The sequence below is a fragment of the Schistocerca gregaria genome, chromosome 10 (genome assembly GCF_023897955.1).
Source record: "Schistocerca gregaria isolate iqSchGreg1 chromosome 10, iqSchGreg1.2, whole genome shotgun sequence".
Taxonomy (NCBI): domain Eukaryota; kingdom Metazoa; phylum Arthropoda; class Insecta; order Orthoptera; family Acrididae; genus Schistocerca; species Schistocerca gregaria.
In genome coordinates this window covers 190,265,489-190,289,397 of record NC_064929.1, presented here as the reverse complement: position 1 = coordinate 190,289,397, position 23,909 = coordinate 190,265,489, and the positions used below count along the sequence as shown (strand labels likewise).

At 41.6% G+C, this 23,909-nt stretch overlaps 1 protein-coding gene across 3 annotated transcripts in view; it reads left to right on the top strand.

Annotated features, from left to right (window-relative positions):
- LOC126293652 (ectopic P granules protein 5 homolog) overlaps positions 1–23,909 on the top strand; it is a 393,414-nt gene that overhangs the window by 80,311 nt on the left and 289,194 nt on the right. For all 3 annotated transcript variants that reach the window (XM_049986936.1, XM_049986934.1, XM_049986935.1), the window contains exons 9-10: positions 2,290–2,484; positions 22,714–22,955. In XM_049986936.1, coding sequence (XP_049842893.1) covers positions 2,290–2,484; positions 22,714–22,955 — 437 coding nt within the window. The remainder of the gene's footprint in view (positions 1–2,289; positions 2,485–22,713; positions 22,956–23,909) is intronic.

The window sequence follows — 23,909 nt, the reverse complement described above, 5'->3', positions numbered from 1 at the left end:
GAAGACCTTCAGAGTTTAATGAAGATTGTTTAAAAGACATAATTCACAATGATCCGTGTCATTGTACTTGAGAACTGGCAGATGTGACGGACTTTGGTCATTCAATTATCATGCGACATGTGCATGGGATGGGGAAGATTCAAAAATCAGGTGTATATGTACTACATGCTCTATGCCAAAGACACAAAAATCAGCAGTTGGTTGAATGTACGTCTCTTCTTGCTCGTCAGCAGTTGGTTTGTTAAAAAAATCACGTGTTCTTATCCTGTATTGTTTCTGGCGACGAGAAATGGTGTCTTTATGCTAACTATCTAAAAGAAAGGAATTGCCGAGGCCAAAAAAAGCAATTCCCCGTACCGAGACGTGGGTGCATCAACATAAGTTAACGTTACGCGTCTGGAAGAACAGTGACAGTGTGGTGTACTATGAATGGCTTCCCCCAGGTGTAACGATCACTGCTTACATTTATTGTCAACAACTGAAACATCTTGCAGATGCAATACAAGAACAGTGATCAGAAGATTGCGAGAAATGATGCTACTTGACGATAATGCCTGCCCGCATTCTGCCAGACGGAGAAAAAACGCTGTACGGCAGTTGGGTTGGGAAGTCATTCTGCATCAACTGTATTCACCTGACCTTTGCACGTGCACCTTATTCATCTAACATTTTCTGCTCTCTATGAAACAGTCATGACGGAACTTCCTTTCTGGGCGAAAATTCGTTCGGATCACGGCTCGACAAGTTCTTCACCTCAAAACCACCTGATCTCTACGGTTGTGAAACTGAAATGTTACTGCAGCATTGGCAGACCATTGTAAACAGTGAAGGGGAATGTATTATTGACGTCTGAATTCTCTGTTACTTGTATCTGTTGCATTTATTTGAGTTAGAGAAAAAGATCAGTTTGGACTACATAGAAATGTTGGAACACGTGAGGCAATACTGACCAGACGACTTGTCTTAGAAGAAAGATTAAAGAAAGGCAAACCTACGTTTCTAGCATTTGTAGACTTAGAGAAAGCTTTTGACAATGTTGACGGGAATTCTGTCTTTCAAATTCTGAAGGTGGCAGCGGTAAAATACAGGGAGTGAAAGGCTATTTACAATTTGTACAGAAAGCAGATAGCAGTTATAAGAGTCGAGGGACATGAAAGGGAAGCAGTGGTTTGGAAGGGAGTGAGACAGGGTTGTAGCCTCTCCCCTATGCTATTCAATCTGTATATTGAGCAAGCACTAAAGGAAAAAAAGAAAAATTCGGAGTAGGTATTAAAATCCATGGAGAAGAAATAAAAACTTTGAGGTTCGCTGATGACATTGTAATTCTGTCAGAGACAGCAAAGGACTTGGAAGAGCAGTTGAATGGAATGGGCAGTGTCTTGAAAGGAGGATATAAGATGAACATCAACAAAAGCAAAATGAGGATAATGGAATGTAGTCGAATTAAGTCGGGTGATGCTCAGGGAATGAGATTAGGAAATGAGACACTTAAAGCAGTAGACGAGTTTTGCTATTTGGGGAGCAAAATAACTGATGATGGTCGAAGTAGAGAGGATATAAAATGTAGACTGGCAATAGGAAGGAAAACGATTCTGAAGAAGAGCAATTTGTTAACATCGAGTATTGATTTAAGTTTCAGGAAGTTGTTACTGAAAGTATTTGTATGGAGTGTAGCCCTGTATGGAAGTGAAACATGGACGATAAATAGTTTAGACAAGAATAGAATAGAAACTTTCTAAATGTGGTGCTACAGAAGAATGCTGAGGATTAGATGGGTAGATCACATAACTAATGAGGAGGTATTGAATAGAATTGGGGGGAAGAGGAGTTTGTGGCACAACTTGACTAGAAGAAGGGATCAGATGGTAGGACATGTTCTGAGGCATCAAGGGATCATTAATTTGGTACTGTAGGAGGCGTGGAGGGTAAAATTCATAGAGGGAGACCAAGAGATGAATACACTAAGCAGATTCAGAAGGATGTAGGCTGCAGTAGGTACTGGGAGATGAAGAAGCTTGCACAGGATAGAGTAGCATGGAGAGCTGCATCAAACCAGTCTCAGGACTGAAGACCACAACAACAACAACAACAACAACAACAACAGGGAAAAATACTATGAACTTAGGTATCAACGCAATATTACACTGTCCAGACAATGAACGTGGCATTATCAATTAAAATTTGTGCAGTAGTCTGATCTGAAAGAATTCTGTGGCACTGCTATCGTTTTTAGCCATGTCGCACCTGCCGTGTTGAGATTGCAGTGCAGTGTGGTTACTGGGTGTGCAGGGACCTGTACGACCCCAGCCTGGTGACGGAGCAGCACGTGCTGCGGCTCTTCGCCTTCTGCACGGTCCTGGTGAGGCTGCTGCGGACCGGCCTCGCCACCTACAGCTCGCCGCGCTACCGCCAGTTCGGTCGCCGCCTGGGCCGCCTCATCCGGCACACCGTGCAGTACGTCTCGGACCAGTGGCAGAGCCTCAGGTACCGTAGCAGACCAGCCGGCCACACTGCGTCACCTGTTTGCTTATTTTTATGTTACCCATATTGCTACGACATGTCCCCCTTAGCACAGAGGTTGAATGTCATCACGGGAAATCTGGGAAAAGCGAGGGAACTTTTTCAGCCGGGAAAAACCCTGGAATGCAGACACAACAAAAAGACTGCTAAACAAGTAGGCTTTGGGCTGAAAGGCCTTCATCAGAATTAGATAACATACACACACATTCACACAAATGCAGCTCACACACTTAACCACTGCCTCTGGCCACCTAGGTCAGATTGAGAGCTACAGCACACGGTGGGAAAAGTATTCTGGATGGTGGGGCTAAGGAGAACACTGGTGGGGGGGGGGGGGGAGGTGGGGGGGGGGGTACCTGGGTAGGGGTGGGGGATGGTAAAGTGCTGCATATGGGAGCATACACAGACAAGGTGGGGGCAAATCACAGAAAATACCTGCTGCTTGTAATTTGTTATTTAATGAATTAAGTACATTTTCACTGTAGGTGTAAATAGCCTTCTCAATATCAGAACTCTTCAGAAATCCAAACTGTGTTCTTAATAATACGTTATTTGTGGTCAGATGGTTGAGAAGCTGCCTGTACATTACTTTTTCTAAAATTTTTAAGAATGCTGGTGAAAGTGAAATCGGTCTGTAGTTTGATGGTATCTCTTTATCCCCTTTCTTGAATGAAGGCTTAACATCTGCATATTTTAGCCAGTCAGGAAATGTCCCAGTTATAATTGACTGGTTCCACACAGCATATGCATAAAGTATTAAGAAGAGCAGATAGAAGAGGTTGACAGTCTTAAATTCCTGGGATTACAACTTCATAATAAATTCAGTTGGGAGGAGCGCACCACAGAACTGCAGAAATGCCTTAACAAATCTGTATTTGCAATTCGAGTGTTAGCTGACGTAGGCAACATAAAAATGAAAAAGCTTGCATGCTTTGCCTACTTTCATTCCATGTCATATGGTATAATATTTTGGGGTAACTCTTCAAGTCAAACAAAAGTTTTCAGAGTCCAAAAGCGTGTAATACGTATTATTTGTGGAGTAAATTCACAGACGTCATGTAGAAACCTCTTCAAAGAACTGAGTATACTAACCACTGCCTCTCAGTATATTTACTCCTTGTCCGCAGCTCGTGGTTGTGCAGTAGCGTTCTCGCTTCCCACGCCCGGGTTCGATTCCGGGCGGGGTCAGGGATTTTCTCTGTCTCGTGATGACTGGGTGTTGTGTGCTGTCCTAAGTTCTAGGGGACTGATGACCACAGATGTTAAGTGACATAGTGCTCAGAGGCCCCCCCCCCCCCCCCCCCTCTTCTCCTATTTACTCGTTAATGAAAGTTGAAATTTGTACTAAATAATGTATCTCTTTTTTCAACAAACAGCTCAGTTCATACATACAATACCAGGAACAAAAATGATCTGCACAAGGACTTAAAAGCACTTACTTTAGTTCAAAAAGGGGTCCGCTACTCAGGAACACTCATCTTCAATAATTTGCCAGCAAACATAAAAAAATTTAGTTACAAATAAAGATCAGTTTAAAAGGATCCTGAAAGACTTGCTAGTGGCCAACTCCTTCTACTCCATTGACAAATATTTTAATAGGCACAAATGATGTATTGTATATATTCATACTATTAGTATTGTTATTTCAGCTTAAAAGAAAAAAAAAATTGACATGTTCCACATCCGCGAGGATCTCCTCAGCACGGATCTATGGAACGAAAATTAATCTAATCTAATCAGGGTAGAGCAGCTAAGAGTAGTCGGGAGGCTAGACGGAGGGTGGGAGGGACATGGGGGGCAGCGGAGGAGGAGAGAAGTAAAAAGACTGTGAGTGTGTTGGTGGAATAGGGGGCTGTGTAGTGCTGGAGTGGGAACAGGGGAGGGGATAAATGGGTAGAGGACAGTGACTAATGAAGGTTGAGGCCAGCTGAGTTATGGGAATGTAGGGTATATTGGAAGGAGAATTCCCACTTCCACAATTGAGAGACGCTGGTGTCGGTAGGAAGGATCAGAACGGTACACACTATGCAGCTGAAATGAAGAATGTTGTCCTGGGTACCATGCACAGAAACTGGGTGGTCCAGCTGTTTCTTGGCCACAATTTGTCATTATTCCATCCCAGTCTTTCATTGTTTCAAAACCCGGATTTTTGTAGAATTGCAGTCAGTTGAATTTCTGTAATTTTGACTGTTAAGAACTAGTACCCTAACAAAGAATTTTACTTTTATGCCACTACTGCAGCAATAAAACATAAACGAGAAAATAACACTATATTAATACTGTAATTGAAAAAAAGTGCCATGTGCAATAACAAAACACAGGGTGCAAAGCAACTGCTGACAGCAAAGTGGGTCAAAGCCTTAAGACAAAGACTATGCAATATTTCATAACATCAAGCTGCTTTCAATGAGCATCACATCTCAACTGTTTACATTTTTAGCAGTTCACAGGAAAATACTGTGAATGGTGATTTGAGAAGCGTTACTTTCAAAATAAATTTCCCTTTACAGAAGATCATTTATGTAATGTGTGAGAATGTGTGATGAATTTCTTAAATCACAGAGTGTTTGACTCTAATTCAGTACTAATTCTTTGAGGACCAGCCACGTAGAAAAATTTTGGGCCCAGACAACCTGCCATTCATGCAATTATTTTCAAATTTTACTGCGACATTTATGTTTGATGTATCTTAAAGGTGAACACATGCTAAAAAACACCACACCTTAGCTCCTCATGTAGATTCAGTACATGTATATTAATTGAAACAATGTATCTAAAAACAAAGATGATGTAACTTACTAAATGAAAGCGTTGGTATGTCGATAGACACACAACAAACACAAACACACACACAAAATTCAAGCTTGAATTTTGTGTGTGTGTTTGTGTGTCTGTCGACATACCAATGCTTTCGTTTGGTAAGTTACATCATCTTTATTTTTAGATATATTTTTCCCACATGGAATGTTTCCCTCTATTATATTAATTTAAACAATTATGTTTTCCTATTTGTATGGTCGTACTGCTTAACAGTGATGTTGGTATTGGTTGACTACATCACGTGTCTTATGCTCTGAATATCTGCTGTCATCGGCTGACGAGATCATGTGATGTGAGCTGTGATCGGCTGACTGAAGCACATCATGTAGGGCAATCTCGTTATCAGTACTTTGGAAGCTACCATGCTGTATTTGGTGGAATTTGTGTTTATGCTTTCGTAATGTGAAAATGTGCAAGGTATGTATTGCCATACATCAAAGATCTCTCCGAAATGTGTAGTTTTTTCTGGATTTCACTTTCTAAAGTGCTGGTGGTTGATAACTTTTACAGGACCGAGGGAAAGTATATTGTCACCTAATATTGAAAAAAATGTAGTCACCTGGGGAAAAGTGTGTTTTCACCTTGGAAGAAAAGTGTGCTTTTAACTGGGATATCCAGGAAAAATCTGGGAATTTTTTTCCGAATATACACCCTACCCTTCAGCATATATACCCTACCCACACAGAGCAGCCAACAACTCATAATGCCTGTCATTTTCCAGTGTTTCCATGTCACCACCATGATTCCTGCTCCTAGCAATGGCCGGGGGTGCCTTATCTCATTAGACTGCACAGTGTGAACACATTTCAGCAGAGCTAAACATCAGAGGGTGAATAACATTATAATGATTTTTTAAATGCTTTTTTTGTTGTTGCTTTTGTGACATCACCATTGTTGTTATGAGTGCCACTCTACCATGGCCACAACACAACTCCAAGATACAGTGTCTGAGAACAATGGAAAATCCGCCCACAGCAGTTGGAGATGCTAATTTCATCATCCTGTCTTGCAAATATGGTTTGACCATGTACCTTATATTACCTGTACATATTTATAGACCATTTCTCCCACAACATATTGTCCGAAACTTAAGTATGAATAAAAAAAAACAGTTGCCATTTACCATATAATGGAGATGCTGAGTCACAGATAGGCACAAGAAAAAGATTGTTACAAAATGAGCTTTTGGCGAACACGGCCTTTTGTTGTGCCTATCTGTGACACAGTGTCTCCACTATATGGTGAGTAACAACTATCCTTTTTGTATTTGTTGCATTCCGTCCTGGATTTTCCATTTTCTGTTAATAAGAAAGAATTATTAAATATTAAGATTCTCTTCGTTTAGGATGACAGAGAGCGTAAACCATCATTTCATTTTTCCTACAATGATCTGTTATACCTTGGTGTGGATGGGTGGGGGCACAGGTGTGTGTGTGTGTGTGTGTGTTGTGAAGGGGTTGCTCACACGTGCACATGTGCTTGCTTGTGTGCATGTGTGCACTTGTTTCTAGCCTTGAGGGACAGTGGCTTTTAGTGCTGTTATCTTGTTAGTGGAGTTGTTACCATTTGATTAAGTTCCATATATTTCTTTTTTTGTCTTTGACGGGTCTTTCCAATACTAAAGAAAGAAGAAAATCGTTTCCTTTAATAAGAACAAATTTGGTGGTGTGATTTGCAGGTGTACAGTTTAAAAATTGCTTGTGTGTGTCAGAAAATTTGCCATGTTATCTACTATAATTTATCAAAAGCTGCATCTCAATATATTTGGGTGTTCTGGATATATTTTGATGTGGGATTTAGACTCGCTCTAAACCCCACGCCAAATGAGTGTTCACTATTGTGGCAGCAGTAGGACATAGCACACTGCTGCTTCTGCAAGATACTTTGTCCAGTCCATATTATGTCTTGCATGGCCATGATACGCACCTTGTAGGCTATCACTATTCCACTCTGGCTTCTGAGGGCTCGGATTCCATATAATGTCTGTCCATTCCATAGTCCAGTTCTCCATTTGTCCCTAGCCATGCCTTTGGGCTCTATACTCACCGATTAGGTTGACACCCATTATTTTTGTGAATAGCACTTGTCGTCGTTCTCTGCACTTGTCCCAAACTTTTTTTGTGGATGTTATTGTTTCACTACATGAGATAAACACCGTAACAAAAATTTCATAACTCAGCAAAATGTGAAATTCTCAAACAGCCTTTCTGAATTTTATGAAAAACATTATGGAAAAACACCATACGGTGTAAGCATAAACCTCCTTTAATTAATCAGAGCACAACCAGTTTTGATCATCTTCATTATTTTCAAGTGCAGAGTAAAGGGCAGTTACGCTTAAACCAACAACTGCCTACCATGTAATTATTTATTTACTTGTTTATTTATTTACTATTAACTTTTCTCTTGTCTTGACCACACCTTTATTATTACATCCAAAATTACTATACGCCTTTTGATATTCTGTCATTTTCAAAGGTGTATCAATCATATTGTTCACTTGTCTCACGATCGAGAATTTTGACTAGATACAATGTATCTAATGAACAGTTTTATATATTCCAAGACTTACCAAGCGGTAAAGCGCCGGTAGACAGGCACAATAAAATAACACACAAACGCGCACACAAAATTTCGAGCTTTCGCAACCGGCGGTTGCTTCGTCAGGAAAGAGGGAAGGAAAAGGAAAGATGAAAGGATGTGGGTTTCATCTTTCCTTTTCCTTCCCTCTTTCCTGACGAAGCAACCGCCGGTTGTGAAAGCTCAAAATTTTGTGTGTGTGTTTGTGTGTTATTTTATTGTGCCTGTCTACTGGCGCTTTCCCGCTTGGGAGGTCCTGGAATCTTTGTTTTTAATATACACTCCTGGAAATGGAAAAAAGAACACATTGACACCGGTGTGTCAGACCCACCATACTTGCTCCGGACACTGCGAGAGGGCTGTACAAGCAATGATCACACACACGGCACAGCGGACACACCAGGAACCGCGGTGTTGGCCGTCGAATGGCGCTAGCTGCGCAGCATTTGTGCACCGCTGCCGTCAGTGTCAGCCAGTTTGCCGTGGCATACGGAGCTCCATCGCAGTGTTTAACACTGGTAGCATGCCGCGACAGCGTGGACGTGAACCGTATGTGCAGTTGACGGACTTTGAGCGAGGGCGTATAGTGGGCATGCGGGAGGCCGGGTGGACGTACCGCCGAATTGCTCAACACGTGGGGCGTGAGGTCTCCACAGTACATCGATGTTGTCGCCAGTGGTCGGCGGAAGGTGCACGTGCCCATCGACCTGGGACCGGACCGCAGCGACGCACTGATGCACGCCAAGAGCATAGGATCCTACGCAGTGCCGTAGGGTACCGCACCGCCACTTCCCAGCAAATTAGGGACACTGTTGCTCCTGGGGTATCGGCGAGGACCATTCGCAACCGTCTCCATGAAGCTGGGCTACGGTCCCGCACACCGTTAGGCCGTTTTCCGCTCACGCCCCAACATCATGCAGCCCGCCTCCAGTGGTGTCGCGACAGGCGTGAATGGAGGGACGAATGGAGACGTGTCGTCTTCAGCGATGAGAGTCGCTTCTGCCTTGGTGCCAATGATGGTCGTATGCGTGTTTGGCGCCGTGCAGGTGAGCGCCACAATCAGGACTGCATACGACCGAGGCACACAGGGCCAACACCCGGCATCATGTTGTGGGGAGTGACCTCCTACACTGGCCATACACCTCTGGTGATCGTCGAGAGGACACTGAATAGTGCACGGTACATCCAAACCGTCATCGAACCCATCGTTCTACCATTCCTGGACCGGCAAGGGAACTTGCTGTTCCAACAGGACAATGCACGTCCGCATGTATCCCGTGCCACCCAACGTGCTCTAGAAAGTGTAAGTCAACTACCCTGGCCAGCAATATCTCCGGATCTGTCCCCCATTGAGCATGTTTGGGACTGGATGAAGCGTCGTCTCACGCGGTCTGCACGTCCAGCACGAACCCTGGTCCAACTGAGGTGCCAGGTGGAACTGGCATGGGAGAATAGCAGCCTGCATTGCTGCGAAAGGTGGATATACACTGTACTAGTGCCGACATTGTGCATGCTCTGTTGCCTGTGTCTATGTGCCTGTGGTTCTGTCAGTGTGATCATGTGATGTATCTGACCCCAGGAATGTGTCAATAAAGTTTCCCCTTCCTGGGACAATGAATTGACGGTGTTCTTATTTCAATTTCCAGGAGTATATTTTTCCCATGTGGAAGTTTCTTTCTATTTTATTTACATCAACAATTTTATGTTGTTGTTGTTGTGGTCTTCAGTCCTGAAACTGGTTTGATGCAGCTCTCCATGCTACTCTATCCTGTGCAAGCTTCTTCATCTCCCAGTACCTACTGCAACCTACATCCTTCTGAATCTGCTTAGTGTAGTCATCTCTTGGTCTCCCTCTATGATTTTTACCCTCCACTCTGCCCTCCAATACTAAATTGGTGATCCCTTGATGCCTCAGAACATGTCCTACCAACCGATCCCTTCTTCTGGTCAAGTTGTGCCACAAAATTCTCCTCTCCCCAATCCGATTCAATACTTCCTCATTAGTTATGTGATCTACCCATCTAATCTTCAGCATTCTTCTGTAGCACCACATTTCGAAAGCTTCTATTCTCTTCTTGTCCAAACTATTTATCGTCCATGATTCACTTCCATACATGGCTACACTCCATACAAATACTTTCAGAAATGACTTCCTGACACTTAAATCTATACTCGATGTTAACAAACTTCTCTTCTTCAGAAAGGCTTTTCTTGCCATTGCCATTCTACATTTTATATCCTCTCTACTTCGACCATCATAAGTTATTTTGCTCCCCAAATAGCAAAACTCCTTTACTACTTTAAGTGTCTCACTTCCTAATCTAATTCCCTCAGTATCACCCGACTTAATTCAACTACATTCCATTATCCTCGTTTTGCTTTTGTTGATGGTCATCTTATATCCTCCTTTCAAGACACTATCCATTCTGTTCAACTGCTCTTCCAAGTCCTTTGCTGTCTCTGACAGAATTACGAGGTCATCGGCGAACCTCAAAGTTTTTATTTCTTCTCCATGGACTTTAATACCTACTCTGAATTTTTCTTCTGTTTCCTTCACTGCTTGCTCAATATACAGATTGAATAGCATCGGGGATAGACTACAGCCTTGTCTCACTCCCTTCCCAACCACTGCTTCCCTTTCATGCCCCTCGACCCTTATAACTGCCATCTGGTTTCTGTACAAATTGTAAATAGCCTTTCGCTCCCTGTATTTTACCCCTGCCACGTTCAGAATTTGAAAGAGAGTATTCCAGTCAACATTGTCAAAAGCTTTCTCTATGTCTACAAATGCTAGAAACGTAGGTTTGCCCTTCCTTAATCTAGCTTCTAAGATAAGTCGTAGGGTCAGTATTGCCTCACGTGTTCCAACATTTCTACTGAATCCAAACTGTTCTTCCCCGAGGTCGGCTTCTACTAGCTTTTCCATTCGTCTGTAAAGAACTCGCGTTAGTATTTTGCAGCTGTGACTTATTAAACTGATAGTTCGGTAATTTTCACATCTGTTAACACCTGCTTTCTTTGGGATTGGAATTATTATATTCTTCTTGAAGTCTGAGGGTATTTCGCCTGTCTCATACATCTTGCTCACCAGATGGTTCGGTTTTGTCAGGACTGGCTCTCCCAAGGCCGTCAGTAGTTCCAATGGAATGTTGCCTACTCCATGGGCCTTGTTTCGACTCAAGTCTTTCAGTGCTCTGTCAAACTCTTCACGCAGTATCGTGTCTCCCATTTCATCTTCATCTACATCCTCTTCCATTTCCATAATATTGTCCTCAAGTACATCGCCCTTGTATAAACCCTCTATATACTCCTTCCACCTGTCTGCTTTCCCTTCTTTGCTTAGAACTGGGTTTCCATCTGAGCTCTTAATATTCATACAAGTGGTCCTCTTTTCTCCAAAGGTCTCTTTAATTTTCCTGTAGGCAGTATCTATCTTACCCCTCATGAGATAAGCCTCTACATCCTTACATTTGTCCTCTAGCCATCCCTGCTTAGCCATTTTGCACTTCCTGTCGATGTCATGCTGAGACGTTTGTATTCCTTTTTGCCTGCTTCATTTACTGCAGTTTTATATTTTCTCCTTTCATCAATTAAATTCAATATTTCTTCTGTTACCCAAGGATTTCTACTAGCCCTCGTTTTTTTTACCCACTTGATCCTCTGCTGCCTTCACTACTTCATCCCTCAAAGCTACCCATTCTTCTTCTATTGTATTTCTTTCCCCCATTCCTGTCAATTGCTCCCTTATGCTCTCCTTGAAACTCCGTACAACCTCTGGTTCTTTTAGTTTATCCAGGTCCCATCTCCTTAAATTCCCACCTTTTTGCAGTTTCTTCAGTTTTAACCTACAGGTCATAACCAACGGATTGTGGTCAGAGTCCACATCTGCCCCCTGGAAATGTCTTACAATTTAAAACCTGGTTCCTAAATCTCTGCCGTACCATTATATAATCTATCTGAAACCTGTCAGTATCTCCAGGCTTCTTCCATGTACACAGCCTTCTTTTATGATTCTTGAACCAAGTGTTAACCTATGATTAAGTTGTGCTCTGTGCAAAATTCTACCAGGCGGCTTCCTCTTTCATTTCTTTGCCCCAGTCCATATTCACCTACTACGGTTCCTTCTCTCCCTTTTCCTACTACCGAATTCCAGTCACCCATGACTATTAAATTTTCATCACCCTTCACTATCTGAATAATTTCTTTTATTTGATCATACATTTCTTGAATTTCTTCATCATCTGCAGAGCTAGTTGGCATATAAACTTGTACTACTGTAGTAGGTGTGGGCTTCGTATCTATCTTGGCCACAATAATGCGTTCACTATGTTGTTTGTAGTAGCTTACCCGCATTCCAATTTTCGTATTCATTATTAAACCTACTCCTGCATTACCCCTATTTGATTTTGTGTTTATAACCCTGTAGTCACCTAACCAGAAGTCTTGTTCCTCCTGCCACTGAACTTCACTAATTCCCACTATATCTAACTTTAACCTATCCATTTCCCTTTTTAAATTTTCTAACCTACCTGCCCGATTAAGGGATCTGACATTCCACGCTCCGACCCGTAGAACTCCAGTTTTCTTTCTCCTGATAACGACATCCTCTTGAGTAGTCCCCGCCCGGAGATCCGAATGGGGGAGTATTTTACCTCCGCAATATTTTACCCAAGAGGATGCCATCATCATTTAATCATACAGTAAAGCTGCATGCCCTCGGGAAAAATTACGGCTGTAGTTTCCCCTTGCTTTCAGCCGTTCGCAGTACCAGCACAGCAAGGCTGTTTTGGTTATTGTTACAAGGCCAGATCAGTCAATCATCCAGACTGTTGCCCCTGCAACTACTGCAAAGGCTGCTGTCCCTCTTCAGGAACCACACGTTTGTCTGGCCTCTCAACAGATACCCCTCCGTTGTGGTTGCACCTTCGGTACGGCTATCTGTATCGCTGAGGCACGCAAGCCTCCCCACCAGCAGCAAGATTGACATAACATTCTCTTTGAAAATGATGGAATGTAAAAATGCATAAGGTGATTTTGGAAATAATGAAAAGTATGGTCAGGACATCCGAAAAGTTATTAAGGCACATCCAAATGGCTGCTTCATCTTATAGCATTTTCATGAAAATTGCAGCTGATACTTTTTATTGCTTATTTACCCTTATCAGAGCAGGGCATGGGGGCCCTCTTTTACATCTGACTGGGAACAACACATACAAAAAAATATTACATAACAATCACAGTAAAAATAATTTGCATTATTAATAAAAATAATAATTAGCAATAATAGTAATAATAATAATAATAATAATAATGATAGTAACACTAGTAATAAAAATTATGAGGATTGACTGAAAAGTGCTTCCACCTTCGTATAATGAAACGTCAGTCTATGGAATATTGACACAAAGACTCACACCAGAAAAAGTAAATCAAGACACAGCCCTCAGCTGGATAAATCGTGGCCACAGTGTTGTGGAATGCAGATGTTGATTTCCTTGATCGTGGAACAACAATAAATTCAGAGCGTTACATCACAACGCTGCGAAGTCTAAAACGACGGCTAATAAGGGTCCGAAAGGAAAAGGGAAATGTTTTTCTGCAGCATGACAGTGCCAATCCACACACTTCACGTGCCACCACAGCAGAACTTCAGAGACTGAATCTCACCACCGTACAACATCCTCCACACAATCCAGATTTAGCACCGTTTGACTTCTATCGGTTTCAGATAATGAAAGACGATCTGTGAGGATGTCATTATGCTTCTGATGAAGACATTAAGGGAACTGTGAGACTAATGGTTTCAGAAAACTTGTTAATCGTTGGCAGAAATGTCTCCATTTGGCTGGTGATTATGTGGAAAAGTTAATATTGGTAATTAAAGATCACATTCTATGGATTATTTCTGCATTTGATTTATTAAAATATTCCTATCCAAACCCAATTAATGAAGGTGGAGGCATTACTTTTCATTCAGTCCCTGTAAATCATGGAGGTGTTAGGAATGATATTGGTTAGTTTAGGGAAGTGGAAGAGATAGTTAAAGATAAGAAGATTGAAATGAAAGTGACAGTGGCCTTTAGGAAAGAAGATATTTTCAGTAGAGAACTCTTTAAACAAGGGGAAGGAGAAGTGGGGGTGGGAGGGGGTGGGGTTGATGAGAATGAGCTTCAGAGGAGATAGCTGTTGTGATAGAAGGGTGGCCATTAGCAAACTCTTGAAGTTTGGAAGGATTTTAATTTCTCTAATATTCTGAGAAAGAGTGTTGCAAAGTTGCATTCCTGACACAGAAAATGATTCAGAGAACACGGCAGTGTTGTATAGTCAGATTTAATATTGTTAGCCTTTGTGCTATTCAGTATTATCCTGGCACGTCGATTCAAATTATTCGTCTTTAACAGTTGCTCAGATATGTGACTTTGTGGAACATCTTATTGGTTGTCATATATCTTTCTTTTGCTCCGCACGTAATGACTGGAGGAAATCAAAACTAGTTGTGCTCCAGTGAAATAAAGGTGATCTGTATGTACAACATGTGGTGTTTCTCCATAATGTGTTCTGTTAAGTTCAAATGTAGTAAGGAAAGTTCTGGCAGAATGTTAATAATTTAGGAATAAAGGAGACCACTCGCTGAATAGCACAAGCAGTGCATCATTAATAGGCACAAAAAACAGAAAAGACAAAACTTCACTAGCTTTCGGAAGAAATGTTTTGACGAGCTACACACACACACACACACACACACACACACACACACACACACACACACACACACAGTACAGCAGCCACAATGTAGGTGTACTGTGTGTGTGTGTGTGTGTGTGTGTGTGTGTGTGTGTGTGTGTGTACTCTATTTCGTCAAAGGATTTCTTCCAAAAGCTAGCAGAGTTTTCATTCTCTTTAGGGTATATCTCTCAATGACACAATGCTTCTGGTATAATTTATTGTCCACCAGAATCACACTAACTTTGAACAAAATGACCAGTTTCAGCCAGCTTTGCCATCCTCATATCTAAAAGACAAATAAGTTTAAAAATTAAGAGAGAATTTATGTGCATTAGATCGAAATTAAAATACGTATGGCGCTGCATGTAAACACCATGAGTACACAACAGGACGAGTTTGCCTGCAGCATCCTGCTTGTCCATGCATTCTGTATTAAGGAGCTAGATTGGCAGGTCACTTGTAATAAAAATCTCTTAGACCTTGTGGCTACAAACAGGCCGTATCTTATTGATGACGTCAGTATAGGGCGGGGCATTAGTGAGCATGTCATTATGACAGCTACTTTACAAAAGCTAATAAATCAGTCCAGAAGGCTAGATGAGTGTGTCTCAGATAAGCAGTTGTTAGCATCTCACTTGGACAGTAAATTGACATCACTTAGTTCCAGTAAGATGGATGTAGAGGCATTATGGACAAAGTTTAAGCAGATTTTATATCACTGTCTAGAGAACTAAATGCCTAGTAAGTGGATTAAGGGTGGATGAGACCCACTGTGGTTTAACAGTGAAATTCAGAAAATGCTGACGAAGCAGAGGCTGTTACACACTCGGTTCAAAAGAGAATGCGCAAATTACAACATGCAAAGTTTTGTAGAGATTTGTTCAACTGAGAAAAGATCTGTGCATAAAGCATATAAGAACTACCACTGTCATACCTTAGGAAAAGATGTGGCTGACAACCTGAGAAAATTCAGGTCCCATGTAAAATCGCTAAGCTGGTCTAAGGCTTCCATCCAGCCACTCTTTGACCGAGCGAGGTGGCGCAGTGGTTAGACACTGGACTCGCATTCAGGAGGACAATGGTTCAATCCCACATCCAGCCATCCAGATTTAGGTTTTCCGTGATTTCTCTAAATCACTCCAGGCAAATGCCGGGATGGTTCCTTTCAAAGGGCACGGCCAACTTCCTTCCCTGTCCTTCCCTAATCCGATGAGACCGATGACCTCGCTGTCTTGTCTCCTACCCTAAAACAACCAACCAACCAGCCACTTGTTGACCAGTCTGACATGGCAGTTGAAGGTAGCAAAACAAAATCCAAAGTTTTAGATTTTGCATTTCAGAAATTGTTCACATGAGAAAATAGTACAAACGTACCACTGTTTGACCATCAAACAAACTCCCATATGGACAACAACTGACAGAGTTCAAAAACAAATAAAACTTCAGGTCCGGATGGAATCGCGAGGTCTATGGATGAAGGACTAAAGGCAAATTCCATACTTCTCAATTTCCAGAAAGCATTTGACATAGTGTCCCATTGTGGACTGTTAATGAGCATATGGAATAGGATCCCAGATAAGTGAGTGGCTCAAAGATTATTTAAGTAACAGAACCCAGTTCATCATCCGTGATGGTGAGTGTTCATCAGAGGCAAAGGTACCATCAGGAGTGCTCCAGGAAAGTGTGATAGTACCACTGTTATTTTCTGTGTATATAAATGATCTGGCGGAGGTGGTGGGTAGCAATCTACAGCTGTTTGCTGATGATGCTGTGGCATATGGCAAGGTGTCGGAGTTGAGTAACTGTACAAGGATAATAGATGTTTTAGACAAAATTTCTAGTTGGTGTGATAAATAACAGCAAGCTTTAAAATATATCTTAATGCAGATGAGCAGGAAAAACAAAACCACAATGTTTGGATAAATCATTGGTAGTGTCCAGCTTGACCCACCCACATTGTTTAAATATCTGGACATAATGCTGCAAAGACATTGAACTTGTTGGAAATGGTTAGGGCACAGTAAATTGTGATGTAAAACTCTTCATGCACGACTTACATGGCTTAGTACAGGCACTTGTGTGGCAATCCTTTTCGTCGAGGTTCCTGGAGAGCACTGTACTGCTTCCAACACCATATCCTCAACCTCAGGCGCAATGTGAGCAGGCCTACCTCCTGTTCTGCCATGTGCAAAACCCTTATGTTCTCTCGGGCACTGATTGACCCTTGTAAATGTAGGACTTTTGGGGTGTCTTAAATCAGGATTCATTTCTTGGTACAAGTGTGCAGCCTCCCATGCATTGCCATTAGCCCTACCGTACACAAAGTGCATATCCGCATACTTTTCATTACTGTACGGTTCCATTGTAACAACAACACAGTACACGTGGCACTCCTCAGATGCGACTGATACCCTTTGAGACTGTTTACTCGTCCTGCATGTTCTGCGTGCCTGGTGTGATTCCAACTCCATCTCTCGACAATGTTCTTTTGTGTGAACAGCAAACATAGGACGGCCTCAAGTGCGCAAGGGGGAAACTGACGATGTTACAAACAACGTCGTCAGTGGTGGCTTGAACCCATACAGTTGTGATTATCTCACAAGCGGCTCGTTTGCGGACACATGTTTACTGGGACATTTGTGTTCCTATTATTGTCTACTTTCAGCCATGTAAGTTTGCACCATCCTTTTTGATAGCCCCTTATAAATGTGTTTGGATTTTTGTTCAGCTATGGAAAATGCCACTTAATAGACACCACTGACGTCCTTCTTCCTTTACCAGGATAATGAAGTGGGTTCTTGCCAGGAAACCCTTCTGAAATAAACGATCTTGAACAGCTGACTTACTGTTTCCTTCCTTTCCCCCATTTGGCCTTTAATATCACCACTTTCTGCGTACTCTAAAAGATCCCACATTTTGTGTTCCACTGTTCCAGGCAGATCAGATTCTTCTGAAAACAGTTCTCTGGTTGGCTCAGTTTTAGTTTCCTTTTCCTGCTTCATTTTCTTCTATCTTGAACCATCTTCAGTCACTTTTTTAACTGGGTTATCCTTTGCAATGCAACTCATTGCCCTCTTTCTGTTATTTTGGTTCCTCATATGTTCGCCACCTTTAGGAAGATCTCTAAAAATATCAGGACCAACTAAATTCTGGCACGATGCATCTTCCTCAGTTGGTATGGTAGAAGGCTCTTCCTGTCACTCACTTTGACCCTGTCATTGCACGTGGCTCCCAGAACACGTGTTGCACTGTTCAAGTCACTGTAACAGTGTTACACTGTGCCCCACATTGCACTGTTGTACTGTTTCCCATAGGGCAGCTTCATATAATTTTGTAAGTTATAAAAAAGTGCAAAACATTATGAACTTTTCTGCAGTGTAATATATACACTAATAAGTGACTATGGCCATAGTACTCAAAATTACAGCAATTGATCATAACTATAAACAATACAGAGAACATTATGATAAAATTTACTTCAAATTCCTCAGAACACATTTTTTCACTGTGCATCAAAGATAAATTTTGTATAAAATATCCTGGGACTTCCTGATGTGTCAGTTCAGGGTAAAACCTCGAGCTTTCGACATTAGCATCGCTGCTGATAGGTAGGAGGTACAGATGTCTAAAATAGGACCCAGCTCTGTCATACAGCAGAAAAACTGTGGAGGTCCTGAAGAATTCTTATCCTCCAGAGGACGTCATCAAAAACCTTAAAGCATAGGGCATCTAAACTTCCTAGGCAGTATGGTTTACCGAAAGTCCACAAGGAAGGTATTACATTGACGCCAATTGTTAGTGCCATTGGTTGTTAGTGCCATTGATTCTCCTACTTATGGACTGACCAAATATTGAACTAAGTCAATGACTCTGATAGTTGGCCACTGTGAACTTCACATAAAAAACTCTCAGATGTTAATTGAGAAAATTAAACAAATTAGAGTTGATCCAAATTATATTTTAGTGAGCGCAGATGTGGTCTCACTGTTTACAAAAGCTCACTATTTACAAATATGTTATGAGGACCAGCTAATTCTTGTTCTGTGGTTAATTTTATGAAATGATGGACGGATTGGTTCGGGGTTCTCCATTGTCTCCAGCAATGGCCAACTTTTTTATAACACATTTTGAGGAATGTGCATACGATTTGTCTCCCCTTCGTCCGTCTTCATTTTATCATTACATGCTTATGGTTTGACCAAATGGCATAGAAGCGATTGAGCACTTCCAGGAACAAATGAATGGCATGGACCCAAATATCCAGTTCCAGTTCACTGTCAAGATAGAGAAAGAGGGAAGGCTGCCATTTTTAGATGTTGTAGTACAATGAAAGTTAGATGGATTTCTTGGCCGCTGGGTGTACCACAAGCCCATGCACACTGATTTACACACTAAAGAGCCAAAGAAACTGGTACACCTGCCAAATATCGTGTAGAACCCTGCGAGCATGCGGAAGTGTCACAACACAATGTGACATGGATTCGACTAATGTCTGAAGTAGTGCTGGAGGCAATTCACACCATGAATCCTGCAGGGCTGTCCATGGATTCACAAGAGCATGAAGGGGTGGAGATCTCTTCTGAACAACATGTTACGAGGCATCCCAGATATGCTCAATAATGTCATGTCGGGGGAGTTTGGTGGACAGTGAAAGTGTTTAAACTCAGAAGACTGTTCCTGGAGCCATTCTGTAGCAATTCTGGATGTGTGGGATGTCGCATTGTGCCGGTGGAATTGGCCAAGCCTGTTGGTATGCACAATGGACATGAATGGATGGAGGTGATCAGACAGGGACTTACTTATGTGCCACCTGTCACAGTCGTATCTAGACGTATCAGGGGTCCCGTATCACTCCACTCGCACATGCCCCACACCATTGCAGAGTTTCTACCAGATTGAAAAATTCCCTGCTGAAATGCCCTACACGTCCTTGATACAATTTGAAACGAGACTCGTCCGAAACACGCAACATGTTTCCAGTCATCAACTGTCCAATGTTAGTGTTGACGGGCCCAGGTGAGGTGTAAAGTTGTGTCGTGCAGTCATAAAGGGTACATGAGTGGGCCTTCGGCTCAAAAAGCCTTTATTGATGATGTTTCATTGAATGGTTTGCGTGCTGACACATTTTCATGGCCCAGCATTGAAATCTGCATCAATTTGTTTAAGGGTTACACTTCTGTCATGTTGAACGATTCTCTTCAGTCATCATTGATCCCATTCTTGCAGACTCTATTTCTGGCCGCAGTGATGTCAAGAGTTTTGATGTTTTATTGGATTCCTGATATTCATGGTACACGTGTGAAATTGTCATATGGGAAAATTCCACTTCACCTCTTCCTTGGAGCTGCTGTGTCCCATTGCTTGTGTGCCAATTACAACATCACTTTCAAAATCACTTAAATCCTGATAAGTTGCCCTTGTAGCAGCAGTAACCAGGCTAACAACTGCACCAGACACTTATTGTCTTATGTAGTTGTTGCCGACCACAGTGTCGTATTCTGCCTGTTTGCATCTCTTTGTATTTGAATATGCATGCCTATACCAGTTTCTTTGGTGCTTCAGTGTTTTTACTTACCACCCAATGTTTTCACCGTCCAGTCCATAAGAGAGAAGCTGTAAATACAAGGGTACACAGAGCAAAATCATTTGTGACAAGGACCACTTGGATCGCAAAATTAATCATCTGCATTTTTTGTTTTGAATCAGTGGCTATTATGTGATACCATGTCAGAATTTTCCAAGGAAAGAAAATATGAAAATGTTGAACTTTCACGTGATGAACCACCGATTGCATTATTTCCCTTCTGCAGTAATATGTTCAGCAAAATAGACTGTCCTAGGGGAGACAAGGTATCAGATATCTATTTTCTGACCTCCAAAGAAGATAAAGCAGATGCTACACTCTGTTAAGGCCAGTTTCAGCCTCAGGATTCCTGGGATTTACAACATTTACTTATCTACTTATTTAAATTTTGTGTGTGAAATTATCAGTATGATGGCTTTTGCAAATGTCAAGTACAGTTACAAACATAAAATACATTTTGACCTTAGCCTTACAGGTAGCAATTAAACAATAAATTGATGCTTGTCAAAATACATTACATCTTGCACATATTAATACAGCCAGTTATTTTTGATACATTATTTTACAGCTCGTAAATTTAAAATTTGTTGAGCGAATAGACATACTTTTCAATTAAAAATTCTGTTAGTATTGATTTGAATTGTTTATTATTGCTGTTTTTCATGAACTCTGGCAGTTTACTATACCATATCAGTCCATTAGTACGTGGACTCTGGTCGGTCATTTTTAATCTTGTTCTTTATCGGTAGTAATTCTCTTTGGACCTTGTATTGTGGTCATGTATATCACTACATTTAGTTACTTCAGTTTTCTGCGAGACAAAAAAATAATTAATTTATGAAGATATAAAGAGTATATGGTGAAGTACTTGCGTTGTCTGAAAACATCACAGCAAGAATCTTTATAGCCTAGTACATGTATAATTCTTAACCCTCTTTTTTTGTAGCAATAGTAGTCTGTTAAGGTGAATGTCTGCAGCACAACCCCATATTTCCATACAGTAGCTAAGGTGGGGATAGATTGTCCCATAATATACAGTTTTAAGTATGTGGGTGGGCATCATTTTGGGCACATGTGGAAACAATTGCGTCAGTCTGTCTATCTGCACCATTTCCAGCCGCTGTACAGAACGTCAGAAGCACATTAAAAATCAGGAATTGGACAAACAAACATGACACACTGTTTGATGAAACAAATTTTGCCCCAGTCTCCCACATACTGAGTCTCTATAATTATAGAGGCTGTAGAAATAAGAATATGCAAGAAAACATTCAACTGTTGGTTGGTCGATTCAGGGGGATGGTACCAAACAGCGAGGTCATCGGTCCCATTGGATTAGGGAAGGATATGGATGGAAGTCGGCTGTGCCCTTTCAAAGGAACCATCCTGGCATTTGCCTGAAGCGATTTAGGGAAATCACAGGAAACCTAAATAAGGATGGCCAGATGAGAGTTTGAACTGTCGACTTCCTGAGTGCAAGTCTAGTGTGCTAACTAATGTGCCACCTCGCTCAGTCCATCAACGGTGATGGCAGATATAATCATAGCGTTGCATGGATTGAGTTCTTGATGAAGAGAAGAGCCAGAGATATTCTTTGTAATGTTTATACTATGGCAGGAGCCATGGAGCCACTAGCGCAGAAGTTGACACCATCTGGTATGACATGCTATAACTGCCGATCAATGAGAAGCCATCTGTGGGCTATATAAGCCACTACAGCAGCAGTTTTGACAGTCAGTTGTTCCTGACAGAGATGATGGTGGAAATTGTCAAAAGCTCAAGGTTTTATTGACATGACAAGAGGTGCGAGAGAATGTTTTGTATAACAATGCTGTTGTTAAAGACTTAAATCTCAAAGATGAATTTTAATCACATCCAAGGGACACTGGTCAAGAGTGAACAAATTACAGTCATAAATAGGTTAAACACAAGGTTACCAACATGATAAGTTACACACAAATCCAAATGTTACTCTGTGCCACATGTTACATTGTAGCCCAATCCCTTTATGTATACTCTTTTAAATTTTTTATTGAAATACACCAACATCAAATGAATAGTAAGTTATTACCCTCCAGGGGGTTAGCCTTTACATGTGGGGTCCCTCCCGATGTATATTCATTGACAACATGATTGAAACACAGCATCTGTTTCATGGTATGATCTTGGTTTATTTTACTGTATTTTAATTTTGACATTATCTGCATTACATTTCTTTCAACTTTTAAACTTATTTGTCTTGCAGATCTGATGATGGCTGATTTCAGCCAAAATTGATTATTTATTTTGAAATTCGTGTGATTGATTTGGATAATAGATTATTTCCAAAACAATCATACTCTCTGTGTCTCCAGCCAACTGAAATGTTATTATTTCGAAGATGGTTATTTATTCTATATGACATTCATTGAATGTGGTCCACATCCACAAGGCTTTACTTACGTTGGCTTACAGAATTGGCTACATATCTAACTCGGTCACAGGAACGGCAGCCGGTGGGTGGACCCGGCACTCGCGCTCCGCCTGCAGGCGGAGTACGACGCATTCTTCCTGCGGGCGACGCGTGGCATCCTGTCGTCCCAAGGGCTGGGCACGTGGCAGTTCCTCGCCGTCATCCCCTACTCTGTTGTGTCCCTACACACGCTCTGGCACCTCTACTACCTGCTCCACCTGGCATCTCCAGACAACGCTGACGATGACCTTGACCGGCCGGACAGCTCTGTCGGTGAGGATTCTTACTGTTTATGTTGATATCTTCTGATAATGAGTACTGTATATGCGAGAACTATTGTACAGTCAGCATAACAGCTCAAACATCCTAGTTGCTGACGAAGACAACTTACAGGGAATGACAAAAAAACTGAGCATTTGTCACGTGTGTATACAAGATGTGATCAAAAAGTAATGGAAATTATTGTTTTTTGTAAAGTATTTTTAAATTATTCATCAACATAAACTACATCAACTTCAAAGTAATCCCTCTCAGATATAATACACTTATGCCAGGTCTTTTTCGAATCTTGGGGAAGCACTTCAGGAACTCATCTTTTGTTGTGGTGTTGAGCTTCTTCTGTGATTTGGTTTTGGTCTCGCCAGTGGTGACAAAATGATGTCCTTTTGAGGTTCTCTTCAGCATTGAAAATAAAAGAAGTTGCAGGTGTCCATGTCCAGCAGCGTATATAGTGGGTGAGGCAACATAACAGGCAAAATCATGAACAAAGATTGAAGAGTGAGCGGGATCATTATGGTGATGCAATTTCCACGAGTTGTTTCGCAAGAATTCTGCTCATTTTTGCTGTAGTGCATCATACGAATGGCACTTAACGTCCAGGTAGTATTCCTTAGTGACTGTATGAACATGAGGCTGGGACTCATGATTATGATCGAAGGAAACGGTGAGAAGGATCCTCAGATGTGATTGAACTTGTTGAATTTTTTTTGGTCTTGGCTCTTGAGGCAGTTTTCAATGGGACAGTTGGGCCTTGGTTTTGATGTTGTTTTTGGTTGAAATTCAACAATTACAGAAGCAACTTTGCTGCTACCTGTTTCCTGCCCATGAAAAATTGCTTGACATGATCTAAAGGATATACCAACATCACCAGCAACCTCTCTGATGGCAATTCAGTGATTTTCCAGAACCATTTCCTTTACTTCTTCCACATTGTCGTGAGTATTTGAT